This window comes from Antennarius striatus, chromosome 17 (assembly GCF_040054535.1).
Source record: "Antennarius striatus isolate MH-2024 chromosome 17, ASM4005453v1, whole genome shotgun sequence".
In the NCBI taxonomy this organism is placed as follows: domain Eukaryota; kingdom Metazoa; phylum Chordata; class Actinopteri; order Lophiiformes; family Antennariidae; genus Antennarius; species Antennarius striatus.
In genome coordinates, this window is record NC_090792.1 from 453,424 (window position 1) to 478,390 (window position 24,967).

General features: G+C 43.9%; 1 protein-coding gene across 3 annotated transcripts in view; it reads right to left on the reverse strand.

Annotated features, from left to right (window-relative positions):
• The window catches only part of trappc12 (trafficking protein particle complex subunit 12), a 37,753-nt gene that overhangs the window by 12,468 nt on the left and 318 nt on the right, over positions 1-24,967 (reverse strand). For all 3 annotated transcript variants that reach the window (XM_068338289.1, XM_068338291.1, XM_068338290.1), the window contains exons 2-5: positions 23,481-24,929; positions 20,292-20,408; positions 3,305-3,418; positions 2,122-2,260 (exon numbers count right to left, since the gene is read on the reverse strand). In XM_068338289.1, coding sequence (XP_068194390.1) covers positions 2,122-2,260; positions 3,305-3,418; positions 20,292-20,408; positions 23,481-24,863 — 1,753 coding nt within the window. In that variant the 5' untranslated portion in view covers positions 24,864-24,929. The remainder of the gene's footprint in view (positions 1-2,121; positions 2,261-3,304; positions 3,419-20,291; positions 20,409-23,480; positions 24,930-24,967) is intronic.

Below are 24,967 nucleotides of genomic sequence, written 5' to 3' on the forward strand. Positions count from 1 at the left end.
TTGAGCCAGTCGGTCTCTGCAGCTCCTCGTCTCTCTCTATCCACAACCCTCTGCAGTGCAGACACCCGACACACACTTCCTGTCTCTGTCTCTAGAACTGGTGTTTCCATATTGAGTGCACACATTTGTCTCTTCTGTATATTAACACACTACAGACTCAATAATAGATTCTAAAGGGATCCAGAGGAGAACCGGTAGTGGACTGGTTTAGATTGGTGTGCATGTGACTTACGGGGTCGACACACACACTGCTTCAAAAACATCAGTGTTCAATCAGCCCCCCCCATGTAAAAATATGACAAAACAACATAAGATTAAACATCCCAATATTTACTAACTGCATTAACATGTGAGATTCTACACATTAATCAATAACTGTGATCCGACAAGAAACTGATGAATTAATCATTCTTTGTTACTGAAGTCCTGTTGTAATTCAGGACTTGAGCACCCCCAGTGGTTGCTGGACAGCCAGACCATAATAATTGTGGACAGTTTTCCAGTAGTGGGTTAGATTGCTAAATGACAGTAGTTTGCTACCATAGCAACCACTCACTGCATTGATACAAAAATGAGTCATGATGCATTCTGAGGTTGATTTCATGTACATTATGTCTTCATCCGTCTCCAAGTCAGTCTGTCCTCTTCATCCTCTCTAACACCAGCTGTCCTCACGTCCTCCTCACTACATCCATCCACCTTCTCTCTGGTCTTCCTCTGGTCCTCTTTCCTGGTAGCTCCATCCTCATCATCCATTCACCAACACCCTCACCATCTCTCCTCTGGACGGGTCCAAACCATCAGAGTCTGTTCTCTGAGTTTGTCTCCAATGTATTTTATAATTATCAACACAAAGTATGTATCAAGATAAAAGGGATTCCCAAAAGACGTTACACACGCTGATGGACCAGAGAAGGATCTGAAACTTGTGGGGTCATATAATGTCTACACTTAATGAACTGAATGGTTTTAACTATACAGTATAAAATAATCTGTGGAAGAATGTGCTGTTTTTACCAGGAGCTTTATTGAGCACTGGATGATGGCAGGTGAGTGTGTTAAAGACGACACACAAGAAAGGGCAGCGATGGAGAGTACGGTGTGCTCCAACATCTAAATGCAAGAGTGGATTTAATGATGTTGGTTTATTTTTGGTATTTAGGTAAAAAAGCTGAATATCAGAATGAAGTATCAAGAATGAAGTATGAAGACAGCGATAAAACATGCAGATAAATGCTACTTATCAAATTAGCATTCAGGTCTCAATAGTTCAAGTCCAAATTAGACAGAACTCATCATTTGGAATATATACCAATAATCGATTCCTTCTCAAGCACACAGCTCTCACTAATTCATCTGAGTAAAACCTGGCAGCTGTCTCTTACGGCGATCGGAGAAAGTGATATTTAATAACACATAGTCAATGCAAGCATCAGGCTAGAGGAGCATTGACTCGTGATGCCAGGCTGCACACTAGTGCAGGGGTGTCTGCGAGCACCGAGCGACACGGTGTTTAAGTTGAGCAATGGAAAGTCAATCGGTGTTCTCTCTAGAAGACTGTGCTGCATCGCTTCAAGGGGGATTCTTTGTGTTGTACGAGTTTGTGTGTGTGTGTGTGTGCGCGCGCGTGTGTGTCTGCTACTGCCTGCAACTTGGTTGCCCGAGGGGCGAAGCAGATCCAAAGTAATGGGAATACATTAGAGGGCAATTCATGCAGTGTAAAAGGAGGAAAAACAAAACCAAAGGACTGCTGGAGACGAGTAGAGTTGTTGGAGCTTCTAGACGATATCGGCTAATATCAAGCTCCTGGCAGAAACTTTGCTTTGAATTTTTAATAGACAGTTGTGGCGTGTTTGTGTGTCCTAAAGAACGTGGATTAGATCCAGAAATTCTTCAGGAGAGTCAGCTAATAACATTATAGAGTTTCAGATCAGCTCTAAACCACCATCATCATCCACACTACTCTTTAAACTTCAGTCAGATGTTGTGCAGCATCCTTCAGACAAAAGGAACGTGAAATAATGTATGACTGACAAAGTCAGCATTTAATATCTGGGCTTCTTTAATTCATGCTTGGAGTTTATTCCTGTAAAGGTTGGTGGGGTCAGTGTGTGTGTGTACCTCTTCTGCCGGGGTAAACATTGGGGTAGTACTCATAGTAAAGGTCTGGTTGATCCAGGTTGCCAAAAGGCTCGAATTCCAGCTCAGCATTTTGGAAGAGGGTCAGCTTGGTCAAGAGAGCCAGTCGGACAAACCACAGCTGGAACACAAGCAAACACAGCCCTCTGTTCGCTGAACGTGTATCAAAGGTATAGAAGGTCAAATCAGAGACGGACGGATGTGTTGGACGGACAGACGGACAGACACACAAAGAAATTTGGGAACATCATGACATTCATACACAGTTCGATCCTGTTTATTCATATGTAAGGCATCACTGCTCATAACCTGCCACAGGGTGGCTCCCTCAGTGGGATCAGGCAGTCACCCATCTCATATAAAGTCACACAGACATAATACAGGTAGTCCTCAACATACGAACATTCTGAGATACAAACAAACGTGCACTGCCATATCTGACTATTGTCCTGCAGGTCCCCTTTCTGCCACAACCCCCACCGAGCAGCACCGCTGTGTTCACCTGTTGTTGTTGTTGTTGTTGTTGAGGATCTTAAAAACTGGTGGAGAGTTCTTTGAACTGTTTTCTTCTCCTTCTCCTTAACGATTAAATTATAAAGAATAAAACTTTACCGTGAACTAATCCGATTTCAAAACAATCACGTGATTCACGAATGATTCTTAAAGGTATATATTGGTAATATAGACAGATTTTAATATATATGTTTTTATTCTTACTTACTGTTCAGTAACATGATATTACGTGCTGTTACCCATTTTCTAGTGATTTTAAAAGTCCAATATTTGTGGAGGACAGACATTAAATCCAGTGAAATGACATAAACTTCATTACTATGTTTTGGTGCATGTTTTTTGAAAACCATCGTATAATTGAGAATAACTTAACTCAAAACCACCTGTACCTGTATATTATTTTGTGTCATTTTTAGATCCTGTTTTTGTAGTAATGGCATTTGAATTGCCTCAAACAGCGATTATATATTGATATTTAATAAATAATGACTTACGAACAATTCAACTTATGAACCAATTGTGTTCTTTGGTTGAGGACCACTTGTAATGTGTTAACAGCACTGGCAATATGTTTAAAGAAACATCATAAACACACACACACACACACACAAACAGAAAGGCAGATGAAGACCTGGAGAAGCAGTGAGCTCACCTGTAGAGAGTCGGCGGTGTGGGAGGTGGGCTGGCCAGACTTCCCGTATCCCTGACCGTGAGCCGTCAGCATCCGGCCCGTCAAATCCACCGCAGCCCGCCAGTTCTTACTGCTCTGGATCGGAGACATGGAAACAGAGACTATGTCAGGATAATATTGATCATTCACTGTTGACCTGAGGTTGTACCTCATAGTTTCCAGCATCAGATCGTAAGAAACACAAGACAGCTGTCCGCCATGATGACTCACAAGTGTGTGAGAACACATGATGCTGCTGTACGACTGTAAAACACTGTTTGTGAATGTATACAGGAAACAGGGAATAACTTGATTTCCGACACTCTTCTTCAGCTAATGTTATGGGTAGACTTGGGTTTTTCATGAGGGGTTTTTGCTGATGCGCTCAGAGACACAACCCCATTTTAAAAACATTGAGACAATGTGGAAAACCAATAAAAAGACTCAATTTTTAAATAAATACAGGAAAAAGAGAACCATTGTAGCCGCAAGAGGACACAAGCCAGTGTCTTATTGTGCCGGTCCCAAGCCCAGATAAATACAGAGGGTTGCATCAGGAAGGGCATCCGGCGTAAAACTTTTGCCAAATCAAACATGCGAATCAAACCTATGACTTCCATACCGGATCGGTCGAGGCCCAGGTTAACAATGACCGCCATCGCCACTGTTGACCTACAGGGCGCGGGTGGAAATTGGATTACTGTTGGTCGAAGAAGGAGAGGAGGAACGTGCTTTCGTAGGAAGAGAGAGAAGAGGAACACCAAGACTATAGGACTGAGAGTAGGGACGTTGAATGTTGGAACTATGACAGGAAAAGGTAGAGAGTTGGTTGACATGATGCAGAGGAGGAAGGTAGACATACTGTGTGTCCAGGAGACCAGGTGGAAAGGTAGCAAGGCTAGAAGTTCAGGAGCAGGGTTCAAGTTGTTCTATCATGGTGTAGATGGGAAGAGAAATGGAGGAGGAGTTATCTTGAAGGAGGAGTTTGTTAGGAATGTCCTGGAGGTAAAAAGAGTGACAGGTAAGAGAGTACTTGGTGTGTCATCTGGAAGGAAAGTAGATAAGGAGACTTGGTGGTGGAATGAGGAGGTACAGGAGTGTATACAGAGAAAGAGGTTAGCTAAGAAGAAGTGGGACACTGAGAGGACTGAGGAGAGTAGACAGGAGTACAGGGAGATGCAGCGTAAGGTGAGGGTAGAGGTAGCAAAGGCCAAACAAGAAGCTGATGATGACTTGTATGCTAGGTTGGACAGTAAGGAGGGAGAGACTGATCTATACAGGTTGGCAAGACAGAGAGACAGAGATGGGAAGGACGTGCAGCAGGTTAGGGTGATTAAGGATAGGGATGGAAGTCTATTGACAGGTGCCAGTAGTGTGATGGGAAGATGGAAAGAGTACCTTGAAGAGTTGATGAACGTGGAAAATGAGAGAGAACAAAGACTAGAAGAGGTGACTGTTGTGGACCAGGATGTAGCAAAGATCAGTCAGGATGAAGTGAGGAGGGCATTGAAGAGGATGAAGAGTGGAAAGGCAGTCGGTCCTGATGATATACCTGTAGAGGTTTAGAAGTGTCTAGGAGAGGTGGCAGTAGAGTTTCTGACTGGGTTGTTCAACAGGATCTTAAATAGTGAGAAGATGCCTGAGGAATGGAGGAGAAGTGTGCTGGTGCCCATTTTTAAGAACAAGGGAGATGTGCAGAGTTGTGGCAACTACAGAGGAATAAAGCTGATGAGCCATACAATGAAGTTATGGGAGAGAGTAGTGGAAGCTAGACTAAGGGCAGAAGTGAACATTTGTGAGCAGCAGTATGGTTTCATGCCAAAACAGAGTACTACAGATGCAGTATTTGCGTTGAGGATGTTGATAGAGAAGTACAGAGAAGGCCAGAGGGAGCTGCATTGTGTTTTTGTAGATCTGGAGAAAGCTGATGACAGGGTGTCCAGAGAGGAACTGTGGTATTGTATGAGGAAGTCTGGAGTGGCAGAGAAGTATGTTAGAGCGGTGCAGGACATGTATGAGGACTGTAAGACAGTGGTGAGGTGTGTGTAGGTGTGACAGAGGAGTTCAAGGTGGAGGTGGGACTGCATCAGGGATCAGCTCTGAGCCCCTTCTTGTTGCTATGGTGATGGACAGGCTGACAGACGAGGTTAGACAGGAATCTCCATGGACTATGATGTTTGCAGATGACATTGTGATCTGCAGTGAGAGCAGGGAACAGGTGGAGGAGAAGCTAGAGAGGTGGAGGTTTGTCCTGGAAAGGAGAGGAATGAAGGTTAGCCGCAGTAAGACAGAGTACATGTGTGTGAATGAGAGGGACCCAAGTGGAAGAGTGAGGTTACAGGGAGAAGAGATCAAGAAGGTGGAGGATTTGAAGTACTTAGGGTCAACAGTCCAGAGCAATGGAGAGTGTGGAAAAGAGGTGAAGAAGCGTGTCCAGGCAGGATGGAACGGGTGGAGGAAAGTGTCAGGTGTGATGTGTGATAGAAGAGTTTCAGCTAAAATGAAAGGAAAGGTGTACAAAACTGTGGTGAGACCAGCGATGTTGTTTGGTCTAGAGACAGTGTCCCTGAGGAAAAGACAGGAGACAGAGCTGGAGGTAGCAGAGATGAAGATGCTGAGATTCTCTCTGGGAGTGACCAGGATGGATAGGATCAGGAATGAGTACATCAGAGGGACAGCACATGTTAGAGGTTCTGGAGATAAAGTCAGAGAGGCCAGACTGAGATGGTTTGGACATGTCCAGAGGAGAGATAGTGAATATATTGGTAGAAGGATGCCGAGTTCTGAACTGCCAGGCAGGAGGCCTAGAGGAAGACCAAAGAGGAGGTTTATGGATGTAGTGAAAGAGGACATGAAGGTAGTTGGTGTGAGAGAAGAGGATGAGAAGACAGGGTTAGATGGAGGACACTGATTGGCTGTGGAGACCCCTGAAGGGAAAAGCCTGGAGGAGAAGAAGAAGACAGGAAAAAGGGAACCCATCACATGATAAACATGTGGAATCTGATTTCCAAACAGTGAAGACAAATCAAAAGAACAGCTCATAATTAATGTGACTACCTGACATCACGTCAGTAACATGAAACAGGCTCCAAGAGAGATGTTCTCCCCTGAAGACAAGGATCTGGAGGGTTCATCTCCACAGAAATGCAACTGTTTTACAGATGATATTTGCAGGGTAAACATATTTGAATTCAGTTCACACGTTTTTTTGTGTAATGAAGGTTGTAAAAGCAACACACAACCCAGCAACACTTAATGGAAAAAAAAAAGTGCCTACTCTGTGTTATCTGGATCTGCACTGAACGGAGTTCTTTCTTGGTCCTCAACAAATCTTTCTGACAATTTTTGTGAAAACAATCTCACACCTTTTCCATAATCCTGATGATAAACCAACAAACAGTCACAGGTAAAAACACAACTTCTTTGGTGGAGGTAATTAATCAAGTAATTGGTTCAATTTTATGCAAACAGCTCTTTCCCTGTCACATTTTTATCTTTTTGTTACGTTGCAGCAAATAGTGATTTATAATCTCATTATTACAGATAGTATTGATGGTTAAATCCATGAAAAAGACATTTTAATTGCAATAAGCCCAAATTAAAATCTACTTTAACTACTTTAAACTGCAAAACTCACAAAACAACAACAGAGAACATATTTAAACAGAAGCCTCAGTGGACAAAAAAACCCCCTTAAGAGGTTCTTTGTCCTTAAATTAATAGGACAAAACATTTACGATGGTTGGAAGCAAACGAAGAGGGTGTCTCATCCTATTATTCCTCATCATCTTATAGAGCGGTGTTGACCCCAGGCTCATAACGTGACACTGCACCGCTGTTTGTGTTTACCAGGTGTGTATCCACTCACACTCACACACACACACACACACACACACACACACACACACACACACACACACACACACACACACACACACACACCTCATGTATGAGCAGCATCTGTCTCCACTGGGGGTGGTACGATAGGTAGGAGGGGGTGACGGGGGTGTGGAGTCACCCTGCCTCATCAACACACGAGACAAGGTCAGCTCGCCGATTGGGTCCTGAGTGGGGGAGCGTTCATCACAGCGAGGGAGATAATTAGGAGACAGGAAGAAAGAGTCCACCTTCCTTTCTAGTCGTCTGACTCGGAAGATTCGTCCCAGTTTTCCTCGTCTTCCCCCTGTGGTGCCCCCCCCCCATCATCCTTCATCTTCCCTTCTCTGTTTTTACATCTTCCTCTTTCTTCTCTACTTTCTTCTTCCTGCATCTTGAAGCTTCCTCCTTCTTTCCTCCCTCCTCCCATCCCTCTGGCTCTCATTTCTGCCGCCCTTCTCTTCCTGGTGCAATTTCCTTCCTCTCCATCACTCCTTCCCTCCTTCCCTCCCTCTCTCCTCCCTGCCCTGTGCCAGGAGCTGTGCTGCCTCTGAATCTTCATTAGGGGAGGAAATGAAGCTGAAAACGAGGAGTCAGTCTGGATGGCCAAAAGCAGCTGCAGTCACTCAAACACACACACACACACACACACACACACACACACACACACACACACACACACCCTACAGTATGCTACAGTTCACTGCCATGCTGCCACAGGCAAAAGTGTGTGTGTGTGTGTGTGTGTGTGTGTGTGTGTGTGTGTGTGTGTGTGTGTGTGTGTGTGTGTGTGTGTGGGTGCCTGTGTGAGGATTCTATACGTAAATAGGCCAGCAGGGATGTACAGTGGCCCACACACAGCAGAGGATGAGGAGGAAATGGATGAAGAGAATTTGGACCACGTGAAGTGAGAATGTAGAATCAGAGAGGGTCAAAGCGGTGGGTGGAAGGAACATCAACTTAGGTATGAAACTCAGGGGTAGAGTGGGGGGGCTGAAGAAACTCAGGGGTAGAGTGGGGGGGCTGAAGAAACTCAGGGGTAGAGTGGGGGGGCTAAAGAAACTCAGGGGTAGAGTGGGGGGGCTGAAGAAACTCAGGGGTAGAGTGGGGGGGCTAAAGGGAAAAAAAAACCCCTCCATGATGATACAGCTGCTGTTTAGCTTTATGGTCTAATATCACGAGGACAGCCTGTTAATTTTAGGCCCAGACCTCCACCGGTTCAATCATTAAAGCCACGTGGTAACACCAGAGCTCTGATGTGAAGTTTTTCTGCCACCAGAAAGTCATGGGGTCAGACTCCATTAAACACACCATGTGATTACGGGCACCCTGGAGGAGGATAATGACATCTACGCACAACCGCCGCCTCAGAGGGCTGAGGCGCTCTGACCTCACTGATGGCACGAGTCAGAGCATCAGACTGTTCAACATGCTGGTCTTACATCAGAATGTACATTTACCTCACGCTGTCATTAAACCCACAGAATATGAACCCAACCATTCATCAATTCACAGCTGCAATCATAAATTATTTTAGTAATCAATTCTGTTGATTATGTAACCACTGAGCAATCAAACAGTATATGATTGTCAAAAATAATATGGAAAAGATACGACAAACGAAAATGGATTTTTCCCTTCTTGAATAAATATAAATCTGTATTAAAATAACAATAATACAATTAAAGCACATCCATCCATCTTCTTAGAAGGTGAAACATCTGCCTTCCTGGTCACAGGTCTGCTGGAGCCAATCCAAGCAAGCTATGGGTGAAAGGTGGGGTACACCCTGGACGCGTCATCAGGGCATTGCAGAGCCACACAGAGACAACCACTCCTACACACTTACACCAAAGGACAATTTGAGAAATCACCTATATTCCATGTTCTTGTAGGACCTATACCAGGTCCTACATACCTGGTGTACTTTCTTTGGCCTCAATTGAGCTGCATCGAGTGATAAATTAGCAAATATGTAGTTTTTTGCAAATCTACATGATACCATTGGTGCAACAAAGGACATTTTGGTCCTTAAATGAGGTGTAACCACACTCATTGGGATGTGTTACCTTGAAACAATACAAATTACTGCACCACTAGCCAACGAAAATCTGAAATGAAGTCAAATCCCGTCCAATTCTATTTAGCACCAAATGACAGCAAACATTAGATGAACCCATTTAGCCTTTATTCTCCCAACAATCCCCCAGGAGCAAGGAGGTGATGGTGGAGAGGGAAAGCTGCTGTTTAACAGGCAGAAGCCTTGAGCAGAACAGACTGAAGGTCGGCTGCCCTCCTTTGTCCGACCGCAGTGATTCAGAGACAGACTGTAAGTCAATGGCAGCGTATTGTTCCTGCATATCAAGGATACATCGTTCAGATGACATAAGTGGGTTACTAGTTACTAGTGCTGCATGCATTGTTTTCCTTTCAATGCATGCAGCACTTTCCTCGTCAGCACTACAAGTGTGTGCTGTGGGTGTGAACCTGACAGACAAATGAGCCTCTCAGCTTCAGGTCTACAGGGTGACTTTAAGGGAACCTGGTCTATTTCTGTGACCACATTCCAGAATATCATTAATATTACCAATTGATCCTTTCACTGATTTGGGAGATTTAAGTAATTTAAATGAACTGATTTAAATGAACTGCATTTTGTTGCTTTGTACCTGTGACATGTACAATGACGATAAAGCTGAACTAAAATGTGCAGTCCCCCTGAAGGGACACATTTTTTATGATGGTGGTGATTCGTGCAGGTCATGTATTTAAAATGTCCATATCTAAGATGAAGCACATTATTTAAAAATACAGTGGTACCTCTAATGTCTCTACTTGGCTATTGCCTAGTATCTTCCTGGCATCCCATTGGCTCAGAGGGACCTCTATGTGGAGTTAGATCGGTGTCTATGCAGCATCCTCGTCATTCGGCACTCGACCCTTGAGGTAGTCTGATAGTTTTGCGCAAATATAACTCTGTCAGTACGTATTCGCTATGGACCCCAAGAAAGTGACGGAGAAAAGAGGAAAAGAAAAGACGAAGAGTTGTTTTGTCCGTACAAACAAACCAAGAGATGATAGAAAAGCCTGAAAAAGGGATGCGTTTGGTTGATCTCTCCAAAGAATATGGCCGTAATGCATCTACAATCACCACGTTATTAAAACAAAAGGACGTTTAAGGAGTTTAAGGCGTCGCGTGGGTGGTTGGAGAAGTTCAGAAGGAGGACTGGAATTCACTCTGTTGTTCATGGGGGGGCAAGAGGGCATGAACCAAAGAAGGCAAAAAACAATGAGGGCAGCAGTTAAAAGGTAAATAACCATCATTTTTATTCTTTACTCTTTGTTTTTTACATTATGCACAACTCTCATTTATTGTGTAATAATCTAATTGTAACATGTATTTGTTACATGTTTTGATGCATTTTTATGCTTTATAAAACATTTATGTCTGAATCTTGGGGGTTTGGAACAGATTAGGGCGTTTGCATGGAAAACGTGTCTCTATTTACGAAATTTTCTACTGACAGAATTTCTTCCGGAACCAATTAATTTCGTAAGTAGAGGTACCGCTGTAATCTACTACAAAATGTATGTTTTTTACTCCCGTATTCTGGCATCACTATCAGCAGCCCTCATTACTCTCCTGAAATAAATACTGGTGCATTTGCTCACGTGGGATCAAGTCTCTCCATTCTGATTTAACTTAGATTACACACACTGTATGAATACCCATGAACACAAAAGGGAATGAATACCCTGACTGTGCTCCCAGCTTCATGCACTCTTCTATTTGCAGAAGGATGATTAAATGATGATTAACTTTAGAAAATTCAAATCAGCTCCTTCGTGTGGCTCGTGTCGACCGAGGCACCTCCAAAAAACATCACGGTGACACCGTACACAAGAAAACACTCCCAGCTCTCCTGATTGGACGCTGTCCACCTTGATGGTTCTGATGACGGTTTGTGTGAACTGATTTCTCACATGAAAGCCTCTGAAGTGCATTATGACAGCTAGCTCTGAATGCTATCGGCACACACACTCCGCTGCCATGCGCCCAGGTTTGAATGACTTCAATTAACACACAAAGGCACAAAGGGCAATGGGAGGATTTACTTTAAAAAAAAAGGGGGGGGTGATGATGATTCATAATTCATCTTTGCTCAAGTGACGCAGCAATAAGGCATAATCAGCCCCCCCCCCACCAAATCAAATGGGGACACCTTCCAGGGGTGATTTATTGCCACTGGTGAAAAAATGATAAATGGTCCACAGAGGCGTTGAGACAGACTCATGGCTGCAGTCATCTCATGCCCCACGATGAAAGACGTTATCTTTTGTTCGCTGGCGCTCGCTCTGAGTTCAGCACGTCGGCTAAACTGGCTTCCTCCCCACAGAACAAACGAGCAAACAGGAGACGACGGGAGGAGGAGAGGTGAGTGCTGCTCCAGCAGGTGGACTCAAGCTGACATGATGGTGAGATGTGGACAGAAGACAGATCGCCGTCACCCCGTTACCCCTCCGGAGATAACACCTACATACCTCTGCAGTGCTGACAACAGCTTCGTTGATTATAGTTAACAGGTGTGATGTAAGCACTATTAAAACACTTCATAACACCCAGCCAGACAAATGTGTGTGTAATGAAAATGTGGGTACAATACACCATCTATCTCTCACACACAAAGACATGCAAATAATTAGTGTGGCCGTGGGTTTAAAAGGGGTAAGGCTCCTGAAACGCATTGAAGATAGTCAGCGCAGTGCGCCTTTCCTTTGGTGCCTTTAAAAAATGGGAATAACAAAGCTTGATGAACAAACGAACGCCCACTTGTTCTCTCACAAGACCAGAAGGCTCCAGGCAAATCCGACATGAAAAGGCTTCCTCACACCAGCTCTGGTTAACACAGGGAGGTCCCAAGCTACTTCCATTTAGTGCCTGCATTTTGGATTACACAGAGGATGTGGAGAATAAAACACAATTACAATAAAGTTGAAATGCATGCCAGGCTTTGGAACGACGGCGACACAGTCTGACGCCTCTGTGGGGAGTATGGGGACAGATGGGGGACAGAGTGTTGCCCTCAAGATGGAGGACAGCCTGATTGGCTACTGTACTGACAGGAACTTCACGCAGTGTCCCACAGGAAGTCGCTGGACTTTTCAAACTGTATCTCTGACAAATGTGGGATAGACATGGTTCACAAGAGAACTCCACATAACGGTCCCTATGATGGCTCAACAGAGCTTCCAAGTTGTGGCGACGCTCCTCTGGGTAATACCAACCACACACTGACGCCTGGGCTACTGGAGGGTGTTTGATGGCTTGGTTGTCAACAATAACAGAATGTCCTAATTCTCTTTTCCTGTGAGAATGCTGCTGAAAGCGTCATTCAAGAGAAGTTTGTCACTGGCCTGATTCCATTTCACTACCACTGCACAAAATACATTTTCTCTGATACTGACTAACACCATGCACACCTAAGGAGCTACGTAGACCTGGGAGCACAAGTATAAGACTAAACAAAGTCTGACAGAGAAGAAACATCAGCTGTCAAACGGATGAGATGTGGTGTCCAAACATATCTTCATCATTGTTTATGTAACTTCTATATAATTAATTATACACAGGCAAAGTCTGCATGTCTATTGGTTGATAAAAAATATTATATTTTGTCATATTTTATCCATTCCAGCCTTTTTTACAAAGCTGGAATGGATTAAACTGATTTTATTTATCTTAAATGGACAAAACATTTGATTTGCGAGCTCAGTCAAAACGAGGCACTACTGTATTTAACTTGTAAGGGGAACTAAAAATGAACCCTCCTGCCTTCTCTTTTCCATATATCTCTTTGTCATGATGTCATTGTACATGAACTGAACTTGCTTTTCCTCAGGAAATTATATATGTTCTTTAGTCTAATGTAAAAACAAAAATTAGTTTTTTCTGCTGGTATATTTGTCATCATCAAGCATTAGCATTAGGAGCATGCAGTATGTATCATATACAACAATATCTTAATGTCGATATTACAAGGTGTGTCAATCACTTTACAAGAACCAATGAAAACCCACAAATTTAGTCACAGAGTGGATGAGGCATCCAATAAAGTTGTGTTCAAGACAATGATCAATAAATGTGTTCATATTATCAAAAGTAATAGGCCATATCAATGGACTCACATCAAAACAGTTGAATGTTGTTGAGTACAAATCCAAATAGACCATGATTTCAAGTGAATTTGTTCCATTTGACTTTGTATATTTCTATTCACTAAGGTTTCTTAAATGCAGTTTGACCAGACATTATACTTATTTACCATAATAAATTTTCACTAACAATGAATATAACATTAACAAGAGCAGTAAGTACAGTACCAGAATTTTATAAACTCATTTTGAAGATTTGATAATTACATGTACTGGTTTTTTTTGCCAGGGTCACACACCCTTTGTTAGTATGCTACTGTTTGCCAATCAACATTATTAACAGGGTATGGGAATTTAGTTTAAATTGAAGCTATTTATAAGTAAGGAAAAGGATCATGTGCAGGCATGTGCAAACTATGGCCCGATAGGCTTCGTAATCCAGCCCACTAAACTGGTTCAAACCATGGAATTTGTCTTATGAGATAAATTAAGGTGTAACATTTTTACGATAAGCCTTACATATGTATGCTTTGCTGCCCATTAAAGGCCAAAACCGTTTTTACATGTCATTTGCATTAGTATAAATAAACACTCCATCTGTGCTCGTGACATTTTAAAGTTTTCTCTCTGTCTCCTAATACCTGAGCAAGGCCTGGTGTACTTATGATCAGCAGTAATAACAACGATAAGAACTATCCAGTACGCTGATAAAGAGCTTCATTCATTGTCATTTCACAGCAGGTCTGAGCACAAGGCTGTACCCGGTTTAAACAGAAAGGTGAGAACAACGAGCACTCCGGTTTAAACATGCCCTTCAGCGCTGTAAAAGCTGACGGTGCATCACCAACACCCTGGCTGGCAGGTGTAGCTGGTGGGGGAAATGACAGCCGTGTAAAAAGGTCACGATAACGACACGTAAAGGTTACAGCAATGATATCAAAGGGCCGCGCCGCAGCCGGGTGGCTGCAGTCATTATGGGGGAGTGTCTGTCTGACCCCGCCAAGGTGGGTCTCACACACACACACACACACACACACACACACACACACACACACACACACACACACACACACACGCCTCTGATGGCCCCCAGCCGATGCTGCAGGAGGACAAACAGGTTGGATGGAGCAGAAGGAGGAGAGCAACAGACAGAGATGAAGAAGGAGGAGGAGGAGAGGGCGAGCTGAGGAGAGAGGGGTGTGTCTGGTCATGAGAGACGGATGAGGCCAGTCCAGGGTGGTGCTGGGACCGATCGACCTCTGCTGAGGTCACAGTGAAGACAGACAGAACCAAACAGCAGGCTGGAGTTTCCTGAAGTAAAGTTCTACTTCACCACAAAGAAACCAATTCTGGTTCATTACCAGTGCATTTGTGCAGGTTCCTTTTGTACCATTGGATCTGGCATCCATGTGTCATGTCTGACAACACAACATACCTTTTTGTTTCGTATATTGTGTGTTAGGGATGATGTACAGTATTTCATGAATGCAGAATGGGTGAAAAACCAACTACCAAAGTCCCAGCGTGTGAAACAAAAGTTAATCCTGATCCTGACAACCGCCCCAGCGGACCAGACTGGACCGACACTGGAACAGGATCAGGATATAACAAGGATTTGAGAAAGGCAGCAAAAACATTCTCTAACCAAGTCATGTCAAGTACTGTACGAGCATTTTACTGCTCCTTTCTGATGTAATGCATGTGAAAACAGCAGAAAAACATTCATATAAAGAAAATATAATGAAAATACAGTAATAGCATCGCGCTACCCAAGGTTCATGTCTAATGAGTCAGAATTTCTTCAAGACAGTTATCCCCAACGGACCGCTTTAATGTCACACATTATTATCAGAGGTGTGGCTGATAAATACACCAAAATGAAAAAACTCTTTTTCTAAATAGAATAATAGACGTGAATCCAAACTTCCTCCTAACATTGCATCAACATTTGTTTTTGTTCGTTTTGCTAGCTTGAGAGTTTCAATTTCACGCTAATGTGGTCTGTGTTAGCGTCCGAAGTGGCCCCTTTAAGAAGGTAGTCACGTGACCGAGGCTGGAGCGGCCCCTTTAAGAAGCTAGTCATGTGACCAAGGCTGGAGCGGCCCCTTTAAGAAGGTAGTCATGTGACCGAGGCCGGAGCGGCCCCTTTAAGAAGGTAGTCATGTGACTGAGGCCGGAGCGGCCCCTTTAAGAAGGTCGTCATGTGACCGAGGCCGGAGCGGCGCCTTTAAGAAGGTAGTCATGTGACCGAGGCTGGAGCGGCCCCTTTAAGAAGGTAGTCATGTGACCCAGGCCAGCATCTCCACCAGCCTCGGAGTGACTCAGACGTGTGGAGGAGAATCCATCATTCAGAACCAGATCAGAAATAAAACAGAAACAATGGAAGTTCTGGATCTTTTCTGTGTGTGTGTGTGTGTGTGTGTGTGTGTGTGTGTGTGTGTTTTTAATTGTGCTCATCTTTATACTCAGTGTGTGTATGAATGGAGGGAGAGTGTGCTGGCAGTGAATGCAGGAACAACCTCGCTCTGCAGCATGACTCATTCTGCCAGCTCAAAGCAGACCCTACAACACACACCCACACCCACACACACACCCACACACACACACACACACACACACACACACACACACACAAACACACACACCCCTTACAGGTTCGATCTGCAGGTTTGTTTCATTCCACAGGTTTGGAATTCAATGGTGAGCAAATGATTTGACTGCAGGTTGATGGGAGCACAGATGGTGTCCATGATCCATTGATCAGCAGGAGGGACTCAGTAAATGATCATTATGTCAGTGAAACTGTCACCAGGGGCTGAACCCCAACACCAAACTGAGCTTCTCACTGGGTAAAGATTTGTTGGGGTCTCAGCGGGGGCTACAGAGATGCTGTCCTCAGGTTCACGTCTGTGTGCTGGCAATCAGAGCATTACTGGAGAGTTGTTGAACAAGACAATGAATCTCCAGTAACAACATGACAGCTGCTGGGAGCAGCTCAGACCAGTGAGACCAGCAGCAGACATTTCCTGAAAGCATCCCAAGAATCCCATGATAGGACTGTTCACAACAGTGTGTGGGCACGCCTCTGTGGTTAGGACAGCCAGCATTGATTTACAACATGGAACAAAACGCATTACATCATGGCAACAAATATTATGTCCAAATATCTTCATGCATTAATTCACATATTAGACTTGAGCATTTTTAATTTGATACAACCATATAATGAAAGTGGCATAAGACCATGAGAATTGGTCAACTCACATAAACATGGAAATCCACTATTTTTGTCCCACTCACCCGATTGAAAAGACTTTAATAGTAACCAGTTAGAATTTAAGTAGAAATACCATCAATCAGGTGTTTGCCTACAAGCAAACAGAAGTACTGTAAGAAATGTGAAACCTTAAGCTAAATGCTAAAATGACATGCTAGCATGACAATAAATACCTGTATGTCTAGGCAGGTGCTGAACCACACAATGAACATTCCTCTGTGCCCACAAGGAAATGGTGACTACTTTGAAGAAACTAGAATATAAAACATGTTTTAAGTTATTTCCCCATTTTTTCTTAAGCACATAACTCCACATGTGGATTTTCCACAGCTTCTCGCTATATATAAAGCTGTGGAAATTCCACGATATAACAATGAAATAAGACTTGGTTTGTTTTCTTTTTTTTCTTCTCCGTTACAAGAAAACAAACCGGTGTGTCCAATGAAGCCGTAACGGCTCTGTGTGTGTGTGACGGACCAACGCCAGGACGAAGGCTGCTTCGGCGTTACGGCCCGGCCATCCGGTGAGACGCCAGCTTTGTGAGTTTTAGTCCTGGTGAATAAAGCATCGGGTTCCCCACACGACAACGTGAGGTCCGTCACAATCAAAGAATATAAACCTCTTGGTTTGACAAAGCCAAAACGGCTCCGTAAGTGAGAGACATGGACAAACATGAAGACCGGACCTAACTCGGCTAGCAGCCCCAACTTAGACGCTGCAAGGTGACAGCGTGGGGTTCTCAAGTGAGCTTTCCAAATACATAGGTGGGGATACATACATACTGTATATATATAAATACATACATACTGTATATATATACATGTATATATATTATATATACATATAAATTATATATATATATATATATATATATATATATATACACACACACACACACACACACACACACACACACACACACACACACACACAGTACATTCTAAAAAATATATAAAATCAGCCTTCCTTGCCATTCCCGTGGATGTTCAGCAACACAAAGTACTTACGAACTAGCTACCACTGCCAAGAACGTTATGTTCTCACAGGGACTGGCAGTTTCTGTGTGTGTGTGTGTGTGTGTGTGTGTGTGTGTGTGTGTGTGTGTGTGTGTGTGTGTGTGTGTGTGTGTGTGTGTGTGTTGCACATGTAGTGAGGATCAACTTGATAAATGAAGGAGTAAATCCAAAAGAGTGATGATTCCTATTCCCCTACAGTTGGACCAGCACCAGGCTGTTTGGATCATCTCTGTACCAAAGACTATCTGACAGAAACCAGGAAACTGGTTGGAGAGACGGGACCAACTAAAAACCAGTAGGAGAATGTTCAGGGTCACGGGGTCACCAGAACACTAGCTTTTTCTTTGAGGTGAAATAAGATCTGCTGCAGAGCTCTATGCTCTCTTAACGTCGTCTGTGTGATATTATCGTTCTTCTTTAATCACACCTTCCTGACATTCTAATTTACTAATTTATAAATAATGACGTAAAGAACTTGCAGAGATCTAGAAGCAAACAGAAAAGTTGGCTGGCTGAAGCTCTTTCTGCCTGATGCGTCTCTCACAAACTCTTCTCTCTTCTTGACATCTCTCCTGGAGGCCGTCGTCACCTTTCCGGCTCACAGCCTCTCTCCTTTCCTGCGCCTCCTGCCCCAGGGAGCCACCCACACCATTTGGCAGACGACGTATGATCCTCTCAGACACGCACACTCACCTACACCATATACTGCAGCTGACTGCAAGCTGAAAGTAGCATCTTGTGTGTGTGTGTGTGTGTGTGTGTGTGTGTATACACAACAAATCCACAAGGCCCTTGGAATATGCACAGCATCTCCATGCATAATACATGATCACAGCAGGAGAACAGAACTTGCGAGCCGTGTGGATCTCCACCTCTAGACCGCTCTCCTCCCCCTCTCTCCATCCCGCTATCTGCTGATGCCGCTTCAAACAACAACCGTCTCTCAGGGTCATCTGGGGGTCAGAAGTCGTGATGGAAGGAACACATCAGGGCAGGAGAGACAGATGCCAGCAGGGAGGAGAATGAGTTCAGACTACGCGGTCACGACCAGCACATTCTTATGCCTGGCAGAAGAACAGCAGATGGAGGCAATGTGAAGAGAAAGGAGACAAATGATTCACTGCCTTCAGTCAGCCTGAAGACCAGACCACCACCAGCTTCACGAGCACCACCGACGGCATGAGTGTGATGGCCCAACGGGCAGACAAGATGCACAAATGAGTGGAAATGAAGCAAAGACAACTGATGAATGTTCCATCAGTCACCTTCTGAAGGTCAGCATCTGCTCCACTTCACGTATGCAGAACATTAAAAGGAAACTACATCAAAGCTGTTTTTAGAAACACTTATTGACTGATCATCGCGATACAACAATGATCTGATCAATCATATTTTGTCCCAATCCCGTCTAGAATGCTATCGTCCACTACATGCAGTTAAACCATTAGCCTGGCTGCAGTTAGCTGTACTGACAGGTAATTACATTAAATTTATTCATGTGAAGTGACTCAAGCAGATACAATAAATTACTTTTGTGTCATGTTTATTTTACTGCTGTTGAAGGCGCACATGCGGAATTTATCACTTCAATACATTAAGCGTTAATTAGCCATATGCAGACACAAGTGTGCTGCGTTTGTTTTGTTTTGCTGAAATAACCTGTGAACTAACTGGCATTGACTTCACTGTATAACTCATTTTCAAAAATATCAAATGTGCATGAAACAGTCTCTTGTCTCTCAGTGACTGTCTGATGGTCTCAGAAACGTGTAACAATACCACACCATGGGGTCAGGATAATCCCGTCTCATGCAATGTGGGAACAGCCAGTCAGGTTCTGGTACCAACTCAACAACCTCGAAAACTAAAAACTACAGTAGCGTCATGATGACTTCACTGGGTGATGACATTTTGATGGAAAATGATGTGTGTACCCCACTACCGGAGGACCTTCAAAGGAGCGAGGAGCAGTTAGCAGCTAACTCGTAGAACAGAAGATTAGCTGTAACAGATATGAGGGCTCGTCCTTGATTTGGTAATTCACTGCTTACAAAGTGCTGCTTGTTGAATATGTAAGACACACCAGATGCAGATGACACCATGTTGTACATACGCTTCTTTTAATCTTGGAATACCAAAATGTGTCGCCCTGGTTTGGTTTAGCGTCGGCAAACAATTTTATTGTACAAACGGGTCTTCTTTACGGCTACACCTGGATGTTCAATCTGCATAAAAAGCGTTGTAACTTTCATCATCCCTAACATGAAGCTCGTCCTTCCTTCATTTGGATGAAAAAATAACAAGAGAGTAAAATAACTGTGGAGTGCTTCTCTTTATCAGCTGCTGGACCGTGTGCTTAAGTTCAAAGCTCTTGTATAAGTGCATAATTGGAACTTGACAGGAAATTGTTCAGTAAACAACTGCTCCCAGAGTCAACAACTGTCAAATTGTGAGGCTGTTCCATCTGCATGCAAATCACGCAAAGACAAACAGTGAAAAGAATGAGCCTCTGAACTAACATTATGACATTATGATGTTAAAAGAGAGGAGTGCCGGTTTATTTTCTGTTCTCAGACTGGATGTTCTGAGCCTGAGAGGTAAACATGAACAAATTAGTGCCACACACAAAGAGCAATGAGTCACTCACTATGAGCTGTTTGAGGCCTGTGAAAGACTGATCCACAGAGTTGGCTGTCAGCACCTGACGCTTCATTGCAGCCTGTTCTCCCAGGAACCGCAGCATTAAGTCTTTCACAGCATCACCCTGCACAGAAACACACACACCAAAATCACTGAAGAGAAGATACAATTGTAGGTGCAAAATATCTGAACTCAGAGCTGTGAAAATAGCAAGATGTAAAATATTGCATTGGCAGCTCCAACATAATCAACGCAAATGAGAGTTTCCACAATGGAGGATCTAGCTCAGAGGTACAGAGATTAGTGTCACCTCTCAGATACAAAGAATAATTTGGCTCTCAATCTGCATTTCTTCTGCTACAGATTAGTGGGAGCATCATAGCTTGACCTCCTGGTGTTTATCCAGTATTATTTGTTATGTAATGCCTGGGCAGTGGATATATGCAATTTCCTCCGGGATTAATAAAGTATCTATCTATCTATCTATCTATCTATCTATCTATCTCTGTCATCATACATTCATCCCACATATTCATCCTCTCTAAACATGCATTGCTCTTCTCCCAGATCTAGTTTATGACTCACAGTTGGACCCAACTGCAGAGACCCCGACTGATGTCCAGCATAAATGTCATCAAAGTCACATGACAACTTTTCAGATATCTAGCAGTTCAAAAAACATAGGTGATCATGTGACCTACTCCAATGGCAGGAGTAAAAAATCAGAAGGGGGCATCAGATGGTACTTAATCTACATTGGATTACAGCTAATCGATAGATAAGATCACTAAAGAACCTGGAATACGACACTGATCAGATTCCATGAGCTTCTTTACATGTAGAGTATTCTGATACTGTAAACAAGGTGACCGATTGTTTCACTAGTCTGGTATCTTTACGTTTACTCTGGTGAAAACTTCTTGCCCGGTCTGGTCTCAGTTGACAGCTTCACACATGAATTCTTCATTAAAAATCAAAGCTGTATTCTGAGAATGGAAACACTTCAAAGGTGACATTTCTTGAGACTTTTGTTGTTTTCTTCCATCTCTGGTGACAATGGAGATGTGTGACTTGTTGACATATTGTCGTGCCATCATAACCAGCAGGTATGCCAGCGAAAGCAATGTGACTGTTACAACAACAGCAACGTCTGATACACGAGAGTAAGAGGTACATAACAATGAAGGCATGTAAGAAACAAATCAAAGTGACTTCACTAAAGCACAAGTACCCAGTTAATTATGAAGTGTGCCGGACATCCTGTACACAATTCAATATTACCGATTGCACATCAAAAATACTTATCAGTATTTAAAAAAAATTTGCAGAAATACTTTAAAATAGATTACTTTTAAGGCCTCATTCTAAGGCATGAACACGAATCTGTAATTAGATGTGGATAGAATTACAATTAATTAAACAATCTGGAGCCATAAACGGAACAGACCAACAGACAGGATGCAGAAATGCCAGCTTCACCCCTGTTTAGAGGGCATCTAATTTGTTTTCTGAAAACTGCCTCTCAGAGGGTAAAAACACTAAGAGCAAAAAATAAATCCTTGATATTTATTCATTTATTCAAGTAGGTATTCAAACACTTTCTGAGGGGATAATGAACACAATCTGAGTTGGGAGGTGGATGCATACCATAAAATTCAAATGAATGAATAAGTAAATTGGTGTTTCATCAGGGCTGTTATTATGGATTAATGTTGACACTGAAGGACCTAAGAGGGTGTTTATGAAAAAAATACATGATATAGTGGCCCACGAGAAAAAAAAAATGTGTGTGTGTGTGTGTGACAACTGTCCCCTCAACACAATTTGTGTTGTTTTAGAAGACAAAGGTCTGAATCGCACGACAGTCGTTCAGTGACAAAGCATCACTGCAGAGACTATCGCAGCTGGAGCTGATGGCTTGTAGCCACATCAGGGTCACTGCAAGATGATGAAGAAAAAATACAAAAGACCAAATGTTGTGGAAGTCCTCAATTCTTAATATGTAATTAAACTAGAGCTGATAAATTAATAAAATATATTGATTAGAGAGTCAGTCATTCAGGCATCCTATTGAAGACAATTAAGATTGTCTGTTGGTTGTGCTGCTTGGTTGTGTTTGTGTGTGTGTGTGCGTGCGTGCGTGTGTGCGTGTGTGTTGTTTTCTTCACTCCGAGACAGCTGTTGTCGGATGAGCTTAAAAAAACTAGTGGAGACTTATCTGAAGTATTTTCTTCTTCTCCTCAAGGATAAGATCACGCATGTCAAACTCAAGGCCCGGGGTCCAAATGTGGCCCGCTATATCATTTTATGTGGCCCCCGAGAGCATAAAAGGTCAAAGTGGCTTAAAATAAATAGGTCAAAAGGATTCTTTGACTAAAACTTCATTTCCCACAATGCAGTAATTCAGCCCATTTTAACTGACAAATATTTTTTCGGTGCATGTTTGTCACTAAAACAAGTAATAAATTCAGTTGTTTAACATGAAGGAGTACATACATTTATTTCACATGACATTGAGATACATTCCGTTACACTGATGAGTTAAATTTGGCCCTTTGAAGACAGCCATAATGCTGATGTGTCCGTCAGTGAAAATGAGTTTGACACCTCTGGATTAGATTACAAGAAGCAAAAGTTTATAAGGACCACAGATTGACAGTAAACTAATCTGAATTCAAAATGATCGCATGAATCAGGACTCACCAATTAAAGGTAGATATTTGACCGATACTTACGTATATTAATGTGATTATAGATTTTTATCTTGATTTACTGTACAGTAACATCCATTGATATTATTATGTGCTTTTAACAGTATTCTAGTGATTTTAAGAGTCCAATACTTGTGGTGGACAAAGGTGAAGTCGAGTGAAACGACTTAAACTTTAGTATTTTTCTGTATATTTTATATAAACAAGAACAACTTAAATTTAAAGGTCTTTACCTTTAATTTTTTGTTTTGTCTTGTTTGTATGTCCTGCAATTGTTTCTGGTCAGCCTTAGTTAACAGTACTCTTGTATTTAGAGCAGTAATGACATTTAAATGACCTCAAATGGAGATTATAGATGAAGATTTATAAATTAATGACCTACAAACAATTCACAACTCATGAACAACCCTTCAGAACCAACTGTGTCCATATGTTGAGGACTATCTGTTCTTTGTGAAAACATATTTTGTAGCTAACTCCCCTACCTGCAAGTTGTCAAACTTGAGTCCGGGCATCGTCAGCCTGTTGGATTCCACGTAGGCTGGATTAAACTGCTGTGTGGCCACAGCAATCAGCAGCTTCCTTGTTTCCTCTGAGGGGGGCCACGCGTCGTGGCGCCGGTCCACCTCACTCAGGCTCAGCGCCTTGGCAAACGGGTCGTCGCTGCCTGAAAACACCGCCTGAAGATGGTTGAAGGGCTGCATCGGAGACGATGGGGCGGGGGCTGGAGCTGGGGCCGAGGCCGGCTTTAGTGGGGGAGCTTGGGGTTTGGGAGTGGATTCTGTGGGCGGTGGACTAAACACGGTGCTAGGGGGGGGTGTCCCAGAGGGGCCTCCAGGTGTGCTGATGGAGGAGGAGGAAGACAGCTGTCTCTCAGGTGTGGGGGCTATTGGCCCTGGGCTGGGGCAGGGAGGTATCTCAGCATTAGGATTTGACACAGATATGAAGGAGGACGGCGCCGTGAAAGAATCGAAGAAGTCGGCGGCTGGATTGGCCTGTCCGTTCTCCGTGAAGAACTTGCTGAGGCTGGGGCTGGGCTGGCACACCAGGGGAGGTGTTAATTTGTTAGGAGTCACCCCCTCAGCACCTCCCCCACCACTCCCAATGCTGAAACTGGGGGACTTGATGAGGGTGGGCTGGAAGCCGTCTGGCACCAGAGACTTTGGCTGGGTGCCTTGGCTGAATATGGTGCACACCGGCACGGCCTCGTCCTTGGAGACGGTCCCTTCAGCGGGGGGTGGAGGCTCCTCACCGCCATCAGACGTGTTCTGGATGTCATCCTGTAGGGACACACAGGTGGACACCCCCTCTCCTGTGTCCTCCTGTGTGTCTTCTTCTACTGTCCCACCAGGACCAGCGTTGTCCTGCCCATCATCAGTAACGCCCAGACCGAACTCACACGGCTCCTGTCCATCACTGCAGAGGGACGGTTCCCGTCCGTCCTCCTCCTTGTCCCCCTCAGCATCCAGGAGCGTGTCGGTGGGGACGCCGTCCTCCTCCTTGTCCCCCTCAGCATCCAGGAGCGTGTCGGTGGGGACGCCGTCCTCCTCCTTGTCCCCCTCAGCATCCAGGAGCGTGTCGGTGGGGACGCCGTCCTCCTCCTCACTGTTGGGTGAGTCAGAGATCATGACGCTCTCCATCATCTGGTCGTTGAGCTTCTCCATCAGGCTTCCTGATGGGGTGGCAGTGCTGTCCTCCTGGGGGGAGGCGAACCCTCCGCCCAGGTCGATGGAGTCTCCCTGGAGAGCAGGGCTCTGACTGGTGGGGGGCTCTGGGGGCTCTGGGGCCTCCGGGGCCTCCGGGGTCTCATCTTCCACCGTGAAGTCCAGCGTGTCGGGGCGCGGAGCAGGAGCCTCCCCGGTGTCCATCCTACCGCCCTGGAGCACAACCAACGGGTCAATCTGCAGCCAGCGGCCGGTCTCAGCTCCTCCTACCTGTGAACGGAAGTTATTTGTTTTCTAATTCTGATAAT